This window comes from Anopheles moucheti, chromosome 2, assembly GCF_943734755.1.
Source record: "Anopheles moucheti chromosome 2, idAnoMoucSN_F20_07, whole genome shotgun sequence".
Lineage (NCBI taxonomy): Eukaryota > Metazoa > Arthropoda > Insecta > Diptera > Culicidae > Anopheles > Anopheles moucheti.
In genome coordinates, this window is record NC_069140.1 from 7,210,199 (window position 1) to 7,222,282 (window position 12,084).

The 12,084-nt window shown below is 44.1% G+C and overlaps 3 protein-coding genes across 4 annotated transcripts; 2 read left to right on the plus strand and 1 right to left on the minus strand.

The window, feature by feature from the left end:
- Window positions 1-2,086: 2,086 nt before the first annotated feature.
- Window positions 2,087-3,428, plus strand: LOC128299429 (opsin-1-like). Its single transcript, XM_053035392.1, has 2 exons — window positions 2,087-2,916; window positions 2,997-3,428. Exons 1-2 carry the CDS (start codon window positions 2,203-2,205, stop codon window positions 3,405-3,407), a joined length of 1,125 nt encoding a protein of 374 aa, XP_052891352.1. The 5' UTR covers window positions 2,087-2,202; the 3' UTR covers window positions 3,408-3,428.
- A 1,311-nt stretch (window positions 3,429-4,739) lies between these two features.
- LOC128299428 (protein UBASH3A homolog) lies at window positions 4,740-9,873 on the plus strand. Of its 2 annotated transcripts, XM_053035390.1 has the most exons (7): window positions 4,740-5,274; window positions 5,375-5,811; window positions 6,030-6,128; window positions 6,379-6,882; window positions 7,626-8,004; window positions 8,067-8,473; window positions 8,541-9,873. In XM_053035390.1, exons 1-7 carry the CDS (start codon window positions 5,168-5,170, stop codon window positions 8,825-8,827), a joined length of 2,220 nt encoding a protein of 739 aa, XP_052891350.1. In that variant the 5' UTR covers window positions 4,740-5,167; the 3' UTR covers window positions 8,828-9,873. The 2 variants fall into 2 exon arrangements, with proteins under 2 accessions (XP_052891350.1, XP_052891351.1); XM_053035391.1 differs by lacking the exon at window positions 6,030-6,128.
- Window positions 9,874-10,725: 852 nt separating this feature from the next.
- On the minus strand, window positions 10,726-11,995 carry LOC128299697 (soma ferritin). The gene is made up of 2 exons (XM_053035731.1): window positions 11,621-11,995; window positions 10,726-11,526 (listed from the first exon to the last, which is right to left on the minus strand). Exons 1-2 carry the CDS (start codon window positions 11,709-11,711, stop codon window positions 10,916-10,918), a joined length of 702 nt encoding a protein of 233 aa, XP_052891691.1. The 5' UTR covers window positions 11,712-11,995; the 3' UTR covers window positions 10,726-10,915.
- Between the last annotated feature and the right edge of the window lie 89 nt (window positions 11,996-12,084).

Below are 12,084 nucleotides of genomic sequence, written 5' to 3' on the forward strand. Positions count from 1 at the left end.
CGCATCGCATGAATGAATGTGTTTGCAGTTCGTATTGTAAATTAATTGTGCAAGGGAAAGATTGAAATGTTATGACCTTGTCACACACAAAACAACTTTGTTTGGAATTACTGACTTTACGTTTCTCACCTACGCTAGTGTTTATGGTCTTACGCAGTGTTAAGAAGCCTCTTTGTCACTTCTATTAGTAATCGTCATTTACACAGACTTGTCTTATAGTTCTTTCATGACCTTTATTTGCATTTTCCGCACTACAACTGGATCTTACAGTTGGCTCTTATTATATGGACGAAATAAATAAAACTATAAAAAATATATATACAAACATAACTGCATAAAAATATTACAATAAAGTAACCAATGTAAGGGTAAACCATTTCCCTTCGCCTACTCTGTACAAATCACTTCAAGTTGTTCACACATGTTACCACAGCGACGACGATAAGACCTGTCGCCTCCAATGTTTCGTGTACTACTGAACGGTATAATTGTTATTCCCGACCCAAATCATTCGCCGTGTAGGTGGTTCGGAACAAAAAAGAACCCACACTCCACGAACCTCATAATGCTTAGATCGACATGCATCGATGATGTCCTATCCACGGTTGGGCAATATCGAAACTTTGGCAAGAACCGCGACCTAACACATTTCACCTTGCATGGACCCTCCATAGATCGATCAGATAGTCGACACACTGCGAGGCGATCATACAAAATACTTATCCGTCCAATCCGATTATCCTTCCGACAATGACGATGCGACACATCTGGGAACGAACCGCACTTCTTGCTTACTGCCGTCGGTGGCAATGTGTTAACGATATGAACATGTTTAGCGGATTAGTTCACCGATGCGTTCGTTGTAATTTGATGCCTTTTGTAACACTTCACAACGGACCAGTGGGAATATGAATATGAATATCCACTGCTGGAATTATAATTTATCATATTCTCAGCGAATGGTTTACGAAACATTCTTCAAGGTTTTTAAGAATTCTTCGTGTTTATTTGATTTTGGTGGGTTTTGTCATTAATTAAATACTACACGTCGTGCCGTAAGCGTAACACCATGTGAACTACGAGTTCGGTTATGTACAATGACCATCATTTTCCTGCTCGTAAAAAGACGTCATTCGCGCTGTTTTGTTGTAGCTAAATTTTCGTAAACGTTTTGCCGACCGCAGTGGGCGTGTCTGTCACAATTTAATTATTTGATTATTTAACAAACTTTAATTTAATTTTAAATTTTAGCGTAAACGTTCTTGCACATTGGGCGTTTGGGTAAAAAATCATTTTAGCTTCCTCCCATTGTAAGGAGGAAGATTTAACAAAATTATTGTAAAATATTCATCTAAATTACAATTCTTCAAAAGAGTTGCGATAATGTTTCCTTGTTGTTATACCGGAACGGGGTAATACATTTCCGCCTAAATGTTTCTAGCAAATACGCCTATATGTATGCAATTTGCGTTACAAACAAACCCTCTTCATTTACTAACCCACACTAGTCGTGTTTTCCTTTTCTACTCTAAACGACATCGTTACACTACCGCTGGTAAGGTCAATGTCTCCATATTTGCCAATTTCTGCACATTCGTTGTTTGCTATTTGCCTTCGGCTAATTAGTGCTAAATTATATTAAACATACTTGAGAAGCTTATTAGCAAACCGCAGTATTCTGGTTCACTCACTGTTCTCGCCAACCGCAGGTAATAGGAGTATTGGTAGAAGCATTGAAAACGTTGGGATGAAACATGAAACCATCCAGCAATTCATCACTTCCTGTAAACGCGTTCTGTGAAAATGTGTACCTGTGTCTTGTTCCTCCTTGCCAATGTGCCGGAAAATGTTACCGTTAACGAGGACTTTCCCAGGCGTTTCCTTCGCACCTTCATTAATCTTTCCAGCTCCTGCATACGGTACTGCACTGTCTGCCTGTGGCCTGTGTAATTCGATTAGCCATATGCCGTGCAATAAATATCTGCAGCTTTCCACCGTTTTGCTCAAGTCGGCTATCTGACTTCGGTGTGCAAACAGTTCTTCTGGTGCGAACAGAGAGTGAAGTGTTTAGTGATACATCGTTTGGATATAGTGCTTGTTAAAAAGAGCGATCCACCCGTAGTGAAACAGACCGCCGGGACGCTAGTTTTTAAAGTTTCTATATCTCGTTAAGTGAACGGTGGTACGCACGCCCTTCTCACGATGCCGTACTATGGTCCGATGCAACAGCCCGGTCTCTGGGGCCAACCGGTCTCCAATCTGACCGTGGTGGACAAGGTGCCGCCGGAAATTATGCACCTGGTAGATCCTCACTGGTACCAGTTCCCGCCGATGAACCCACTCTGGCACTCGATCATTGGATTTGTGATCTTCGTACTGGGCGTTATTTCGATCATCGGCAACGGTATGGTGATCTACATCTTCTCCACCGCCAAATCGCTACGTACGCCCTCGAACCTGTTCGTCGTTAATCTCGCACTGTCGGATTTTCTGATGATGGGCACGAACGCCTTCACCATGGTGTACAACTGCTGGTACGAGACCTGGTCGCTGGGGCTGCTGATGTGCGATCTGTACGCATTCTTCGGATCGCTGTTCGGGTGTTGCTCCATCTGGACCATGACCATGATCGCGCTCGATCGCTACAATGTGATTGTGAAGGGTTTGGCCGGTAAACCGCTCACGAACACCGGCGCTATACTGCGCATCATCATATGCTGGGTGATCGGAGTCGTGTGGGGCATCCTGCCGATGTTGGGCTGGAACCGGTATGTACCGGAAGGCAATATGACTGCCTGCGGTACCGATTATCTCACCGACGATTGGTTCCACAAGTCGTACATTTTGGTGTACTCGGTGTTTGTATACTACATACCACTATTTACCATCATCTATTCGTACATCTTCATCATCAAGGTAGGTTGTTTCTGCTTTCTTCAGGGAAATTATGATTTAATTGACTCTGATTGGCAACACTGCTGTACGCGTCTATATAGGCAGTCTCAGCGCACGAGAAAAACATGCGGGAACAGGCGAAACGGATGAACATTCAGTCGCTGCGGTCATCCGACGATGGTAAAAGCACCGAGATGAAACTGGCCAAAATTGCTCTCGTTACTATATCGCTCTGGTTCATGGCCTGGACTCCGTACACCGTCATCAACTATACGGGAGTTTTCAAAACGGCCAACATATCACCATTGGCCACTATCTGGGGATCCGTGTTTGCCAAAGCCAATGCCGTCTACAATCCGATCGTTTACGGTATCAGCCATCCAAAGTATCGTGCCGCACTGCTGCGCCGATTCCCATCCCTTGCCTGCAGCGACACTCCTGCGCCGGACGACAAATCGCTCGCATCGGAAGCATCTGGCGTTACTCAGGACGTTAACTCAACCACAACATAAATGCGTCTCCGGGGAACGAAAGCATGCATAGTGCATTGATACTTGTTTTCTGCAATACAAGAACATTTAATGCTAGATGCCCAACAAACGCTTGCTTGCCGGCAGATAATTCTTATGTGTTGTAAAGATTGTGATTCTAAAAATAACATTTGTTTGCAATAAATTCCGACTTGTTAACATTCTTTATCCGGCCATGTTTTTTTATATTGATTTAGAATGATTTAGTTATAAAAATGTTTGCCCATTATGGATTTGTTTTGCGATGTATCGCTTTACGTAATTAGTAGAATTACTTGCAGCAGGGCCCTGCGCTTGAGTCCTCAAATACGCCCTGGGAAGCCTCGTGATAGCTGATTTAAGCGTCTAGTTGTCCCCTTGACGTTCACGCAATCGAGAAATCTGGACTACTTCCCAGGGGTTGGGTAATATGAAGGGGTTAGGAAGAATAGCCGTTATGACTTTCGAGAGTTAATGGATCCTAGTTCATTGCTGATTGCTTATTATGGATCAAATACTCATTAATATTTTTTAAAAAATTAACGGGATGTATTGTCCGGTGTCATTCTAATGACGTAATGCGGCAGCTCGAGGCGATCGTTGTGGTAGAAGCTCCTTTGTTTCCCGATCACGCTAATTGAATGGTGGTGGAGTGGCAATTGCCTCCTACAAGAACAAAATATTCCAAAATATTATGCTTTAACCTATTTTCCTAACAAAATTGCGTTTCCTCTACATTTGGCTTAAACTTTGTATTATTACGATACTTGACGGCAATCAATTTTCAATTAACGAAACGTAATTGATTTAGCGCTCATTAACCAGTTATGTAGAGTGGAGTATATAAATGGAGTTGAGTTTACTTAGCTGATAACCAGTTAGTCGATTGTTAGTGAAGATCTAGTTTGTGCTCGTGGGACATTAAAGTACCGTAAGTATAATCATCTCTTTAACATGCGCTCACCGCATCGCTGGAGTGAGAAAACAATGAAAAATGTACTATGTTTTTCATCGATTTAGAAGTTATCAAGTATTTCGCACTCAACGAAATGCTAATGATTATGAAATCAAAAGTTTATTTTGATTGATATGATCAAGAGAGCCAACGAAGTGCATCCAAACGAACAAACGCATTTGTCTTCCAGGCGACGGTCTACGCGCCTTCGTAAAACGAACGAAAGCAGCTCCATTCCTTCATGTCACAACATTTCACTCACACTACGCAACACACTCTGTCCTCAAATCAAAACAAACCACTCGCTACACAGATTTGTTTGCGTGTCAAACTCAAGCATACAAAACTTTTCAGCGCGCACGTACGCAGCAGCAATACGGAAAATTTATTAACCAAGTTTTCCTCCAGTTTTGCGAATAATTTACTAGCTGCATTTTTGTATCTTTATACGTATCCGTTTCCGTCACAAGTGTTTGATGATGACGATTTACGTTTATATGGTTAGGCAATTTTACAACATGCCGTGGAGAGTGTGAGGTTGGCGGCTGCAGTGCAATACAGGATCGATGAAGATTAACAACAACCGTAGACAGGATGTGTGGATTTGTGCGCACGTAGCATAAACATTTATTCGAATCAATCGTAACAGTGAACATATTGCCAGAATTTCTCCCTAACAGTTAGCGTAGAATATCTTCAATTATAATTCCGCATATGGCGTGCAGTACCTGTAATTGTTTTTGGTAAACTAGTCCGCTATATAGTGCAAGTTTACGCTTATACGTGTTATTTAAGCTAACGTGACACCATGGCTGCGCTTCCACCACGCAAAAACCCGACACCTACTAAAATTTCCAAGCAACACCTAACGCCGTTGCAAATATTGCTCCAGATGGGTTTTCCCAAGCATAGAGCGTGAGTACCCCATAGTTGAATATTCTCCCACGACGAAGAGTGTTGGCATTGCAAACCGAAACGTACACATCTATTTCTATTTTTTTTTGTAATGTTTTAGCGAAAAAGCTCTGGCCGCTACCGGAAATCGTGGTGTTCAGCTCGCATCCGATTGGTTGCTCGCACACGTGAACGATCCTTTTCTGGACGAATGTGCACCGCGCGAGTACATACTGTACGCTTGCCCTACCGGCCCATTTCTCCAGCAGCTGGAAAACTTTTGGGCCCAATCGAGAGAAGCGTGCGGTTGGAACGGAGCACACAACTTTACGCCCCACATCACACTCGTTTCATTTTTCAAAGCTCCCGACGAGTGTGCACCGCAGCTGTCGAAAGCGTTGAAGGAGCTAATGAATCTTCCCGGTGCCCGTATCGATCGACCGATCGGGCTGGAGTTGTACACAAGCCCAAATTTTATGGGCTTTTTCGTCGCTGAGGACGATGCCAACTATCTCAAACGGCTCGCGTTACAATACGTTAAGGAAGTGTCCCATTCAAGTGAGCATTCTGCCAGTATTACAAGCCAGCTTAGACGTTACTTAAATCGACGAGTTTTGGAAAAGTTGCACAGACTAATATACCTTGGCTGGTGGGACTTCAATTTATCATCCACACTCTCTCTCTCTCTCTGTTTCTTTCTATTTTCTTGTTCATCTACACCTTCTTGTACATGTACCGGGACGCGGTTCGGAAAATGCGTTCGCAAATGCAATTAGTAATTAGTGACACCTATGAACAGCTAGATGCACTGGTAACCTGTTTCCCGTGGTGCGGGGGCGTAACTTCAGCTCGATGTATACCGCGTAGCAGTCGATGTAAGCAGCTGGTGATGCCGGCACCTGCCCAGTGTCTACCAATGCTTTCCGTTTGCGTTTAGTTTTATCACCTTAGTTATTATGTTAGTATTTTTTTATACCCATTCCTATCCTGTGTTGTTATGAAGGTGGTTTGACCATTGTTTGACTCCATTCTAGCGCATGCAAGTTCGGTTTAGTTAGTTCACCGTTTCGCCACCAGACATTGTTCTGTCATTGCCATCATATAAAGAATATTTTATAATTGCAGCTATATCGCTCGAACCGCACGTCAAATCATTGCATCTTACGTTGGCATACCAATTTCCATCTGGTCAATTTAATGCTCTGAAAACTTTGGTGGAAAGTTTGGATACATGCTGCACGGATGCCAACTGGGAACTGCGCCTGTACTCGCGCGATCCTCGCCTAGTCTCGAAGCAGGTGCACAAGGTGCTTTACCCCCATACGCCACGTGAAACGGACGAGCTAGAACTGCGTATCGGGGATTATATCTATCTGAACCCGGAAGCAATACAGGCATCTTCGGACGGTTGGGTTGAAGGTATATCGTGGCTAACCGGCACCACCGGCTATCTGCCCGAAAACTATACCGAACGGACGGCGGAATCGGATGCGTGGACGATGCACCGTACAGTGCCACTGTGTGACACGCGTGTGCCAGACGAAATATCGGACATGGTGGACGGAGTGCCAAATACTAGTACACCAAACGTGCTACCGGAGGCAAATAATGGAGCATCACCTGCGTTAGGTGAGTTCGTGTTGAGCTACAATGATCGGGGCTCAATTGCAAGCACTTGATTTTATGTTTGACTAATGCGTCAGCATGACTCAATAGTAATCGACAACATATGTATGTAACGGTGCTCCGTACGAATCATACACACGGTGAAGATAAGAAGTTTGATAAGATTTCGCACGGTCATAGCCATTCGTACATATCGGAACCCGTGTGTTTCAGAGTTGTAGATGATTTGTTGGTTCCGTTTGTTGAAGTATTGGTATTTTATGCATCGGTAGTGCGCTGTGCTGTTATCATCTCTAGCGCTATTGGTTGCACAGTAAAGAAGAGCGTGTGTCGATACCGAGAACCTTTGCTCGTCTGGTACGGTTTCATACGCACAATGGGTTCGCTAAACGATTAAGTAAACTATACAATTATTAATTTTTACATTATCGAGCGATAAATCCTATAATCTGATCTAGGGTTCTCTGCTCTAAAAGCTCTGATCTTGGAAGATAACAAGATGGATGAATTTTAATATTTGTTCAAAAACAAAATCCATTATTTTGCCAGTTCCATTTAGCTCATCACCTATGATGCGACTAACTCTAGAGGTCGATAATGTTGACTCCTTCGCTTCAATGTGTGGTTTCACGGTCACACCACACCAATTTGCAAAGAAAACAAAAAAATCATACAGAAATGTGATACCAGTCCAGTCGGACTAACAAAAAGCGAATACAATCTTGCATTAATGGCTCTTGTTTCAGTGTCTGTAGGTCAGAGCGAATCGCTGCCAGACTCGGTGGTAGTAACGTCGGACAAACCGCAACCTGCAACGGAACAACAAACGGCAGACGAACAGAACAGTGGCAAGATGTTCGGTGGGACCAAATCGTTGGATGACATTCCGCTGGAAAAGCTGCACGAATTAGTGAAAAAGCGCACCAACATGCAGGTGATCCCCGGCGATGAAGGTGCCCAGTCGCAAACGGGTTCGAAAACGCAATCAAGTACCCGGAAGGTGTACATAATGCGTCATGGCGAGCGTATCGACTTTACGTTTGGCACGTGGGTTCCGTACTGCTTTGACGAGGCAGGTAACTACATCAGAAAAGATCTGAATATGCCGAGAACGTTACCCGCACGGTAAGAGCACAACAGCTCATGGTCGCGAGCCGCTAAAACCCAAGCTATCTTTCTTTATGCAGTAAACCTAGCCTTTGGAAAAGGGACTCACCACTAACGAATGTTGGTCGCTATCAGGCCCTGCTCGTGGGCGAAGGCATGAAGGATGCCGGAGTTCGCATAGAGAAGGTGTACTGTTCGCCCTCGTTTCGATGCATTCAGACGGCCACTTCAGTTTTGGAGGGGCTCGGATTAAAAGCTACCCTGCCGATCTGCATCGAGCCCGGTCTGTTCGAGTGGCTAGCCTGGTACCAGGACGGGATCCCAGAATGGCTTTCGAACGAAGAGTTGATTGCTGCCGATTATAACATTGCCACAGACTATAAGCCCATGACAACCGCGGAAGATCTGAAGGAACAATTTCATGAGAAGCTGAGCGAATTTTATTGTCGCAATTCGGACATTGCGGAATCGATCATCAGCACCACTGGTATGACCTCAAATATCGCTAAACCTTATCGCCCGGTCGGTGACTGTGTTATTCATTCACTTTGCAGAGGGAAATGTGCTGATCGTTGGACACGCAACAACGCTGGACACGTGCTCGCGTTTCATCATCGGGGAAAAGATCCGTTCCACCAACGATATGGGCAGAATCATGCAAAAAGTTTCCTACTGCAGTTTGGCAGTGATGGAGTCGGATGGAACGGCGGGAACGGCGGGTGACGCTGATTCCAAGAACAGTGTTAAGGGCCACTGGAAGCTTGCGGTACCACCGTGCGATCCAGTAACGCATACTAACAACAATCGCTTCGACTACAAAGTACTATCGGATAAGCTGTAAAGCGACTCGTGATGCACGTCTATTGGGTTTTGATGCAGCAATTGTCTGCAACAGGACAGTGGAATGCGAGAAATGTTACTATAAACTACACATTTTGCCTGTTATTTAAATACATAATAGACTAAAGCTAGGTTACGGATCACTACTTGCTGTCGGTAAAGGTTTGGATGTAATATGTATATGTTTAATCCTGCGTATGATGAAAGTAGTAATCACGAGTTCTTTATTGTTCCTCCTTACTGCGATCAAGAAGCAATGCACGCAGCAGAAGAAAAGGGCCACTACAAAACTTGTAACAAACGCAAATTCGCTTGGTTTTTCGGACGCGAGATGAGTCAAATCATGCTTTCGAATTGACAATAAGATATTAAAAGAGTATGATCTCACTTGCTCACCACATAGAAGTATGCACATTTCTATTGAAATGATACGCTGTAAGCTTGACCGATACCAGCCCGTTGTTTAATCGAACTTTTGCTCATAATTTGCGTGCATGGAAAGGATAAATGAATAAAAGGGGCAAACCCAAACCGCACTTTGCTCAACGGTTTACACACAGTCTTTAACGGTCGCTTCGCTTAGTAGCTTACTCAATTTATTTATATATATATATAGCAAGTAAATAACAAATGTGCGCTTACGTCAGTTTAGGCTTCGTAATAAAACTGAACTTTGTCCCGGTAACTTGTTCGACCCAGTAGCATCCAAATAGTATTGCTGTCCCATGCCAAAAAGCTGTCAAAACCCAGGCATTAAACCTCGTCGTTTTAATAAAGCAGTATTCCGCATCCCTGTTTTACCCGTCGCTATTTTGTGTTCCATTCCTACTGGCTCTACTTTTGCACACGACACCATTATCTTAAAACGATTACCCGTCCACTCTTACCCACGCATCTTGCGCCGTGTTAACCCTTCGTTCGAAAACCATTTCTGTTGACTCACACAACCATCTCGTGATTCACCACTGGAACGGTTGGTTGGGCTGATTTTCAGAACAAAGACACAATTATTACGCAGCGAGATTCAATTGTGATTCAAATGGTTAATCCTGCATTATTTAATGAAATGTTACAATTGTAAATAAATGTAATTTTTGTTTATATTATGGCGCTATCTCAGCAGATATTCGAAATGCTACCAATTGCACCATCATGCTGGTTGAAAGACCGGTAAACATTTACCCCCAAAAATAGACCGCGTTCTAGAAGCCTGCATTACTATAGTGCAAATAGAATATGCGATGTCATCCGAATGATGTTTCGATGCGATCGTTTGCATCTCTTGGTAAAGTGTTGGGGAAAATGGTGCAATGATGTAAAATCGATCGATTATTACTGTTGGGTAAATATAAAGAATCACTCGGCACATGAGTAGGCGGGCGGCAGAGATAGCCCGATCGGATGGTGCGGAAGGTGCCTGACGTCATGGAAAAAACCATTCAAACCATGGTTCAAACCACATGGTTTTCTTCCGTACAGAGCACTCACTGGTCGCACCACCATTTCATGAGCGAAAGCGAAGGTCTGTAAGTGTGTGTGTGGAGTGTTTAACATGGGTTTGAGTTCTATTTGAGTTCTTTGTGAAATACCACAGCAGAACGCGTTATCTTCGGAAGCATCGGGGCTTCGTCGCAAACAAGAACCATCGAGATCGAAATGTCTCTATAGAAATATATGAACTACAGAAATGGTTTCATCATTGCATCTGCTGTAATTCCCACACAGCAGGCAAATGACTGATAACGTGCTGCACTTGTATGCGGTACAAGTGCATTGGCAAGCGATTAACAAACTTACAGACGTAAATGTGAGAAGTACGCAATGCCAGAACATTGACATATGAATCGTAAACATTACACGTTTATTATGAGAAACATGTCGGATTGCGACCAACTTACTATGGTACTCGTCCTGTAAAGAGACTGGGAATGAGCACTTAATTTCTTTTTTGTGGATCACATTTGGGAATTTCTGTTTATTTCAAACGCTCTGTTCAACATCTGCGAAATACATCAATTGAAATGGGAGTAGCATTAAGCCGCAGTAACAAGTTTGTACCGCGTTCTCCCGCAACACCTCTTGGGCGCCCTTAATAGACCTTGGCCAGGTATTCGTCGAAAACATGGACGCCCAAATCGTGGGCCTTAACGGGGCGGCTATTGTCGGTACGTTTGTCGCATTTTGTGAAGTGCTGCAGGTTGTGGATATAGCCGGCCAGATCACGTATAACGCCCGATTGGTACTCGATGATCTTCTCGTCCAAATAGTGGGCAGTATCCGGATCGTAATGACGGCTATCATCGTCTTCATTGGACTTCGAGTGAACATGGGAAATCTTGCGATGGATGGCATGAGCTTCCTTGGCCATCGCCTTCTCGTAATTCAGCGCAAACTTCAGTGAGGTAAGCTCGTCCGTATCCAGCACTTTGGTGTAATCTTTGTTCACGCTCTGGTCCACCAGGTGTCCGAATCCACCGCGGCGACTCTGGTACTTGATCAGTTCAATGGCGTCCTCCCAGGCCTTGTCGCTGATCTTACGGTACAACTTCTCGAAACCGGGCCGGTCCAAGCTGTGCTGGTTGAATGAAGACGACAAAATCAGGAACTGGAACGATTTGTCCACCAGCTGGGTGGTGTAGTTCTTCAAATCATTCTTAAACGGATCATTCAGGAAACTGGAGTACTTCGGTGAACATAGGCCTGTGGGTTGATGGGAGTAAAAAGGGGACAAACAGATCAGCACATTGCGACTTGTTTCTAGGGGGTGTAACACCCAAAAAAGAACGATACATACTGATCTCATTTTCGCACTCATTGCCTTTCGCAAATGCGGAAGCCACCAGCACAAAGCCCAATATGAACACAAGTTTCATTTTTGCAATCATTGTAGCACTGGGTTCACTCGCTCACTACCTGGTTGTCAAGGGCGATGATGTAGGGTTGGATATGGCTGCCGAACAAGAACTGTTCGCTTTTACAATGCACACGGATTAAATAGCAGATTTTGTGAACCTTCTAGATTCGACAAAAACCTTTGCCTCGCTCGATTTGCTTATTCTGTGACAGCTAGCGAAAGGATTCGCCGCGAATTGACGCGAATTTACAACACTGGACAAGAAACGCGATTTGCGTCTTACTTCCTCGAATAGTTGACACTGTTATGAATTTTCTTCGAACAGCCGAGTGACTTTTGTTCCCGTTTGAGTGCGAGTGTGGTGGTGCATGGTCGCTCACCAACCCATGCGCACCCTGAGCGCG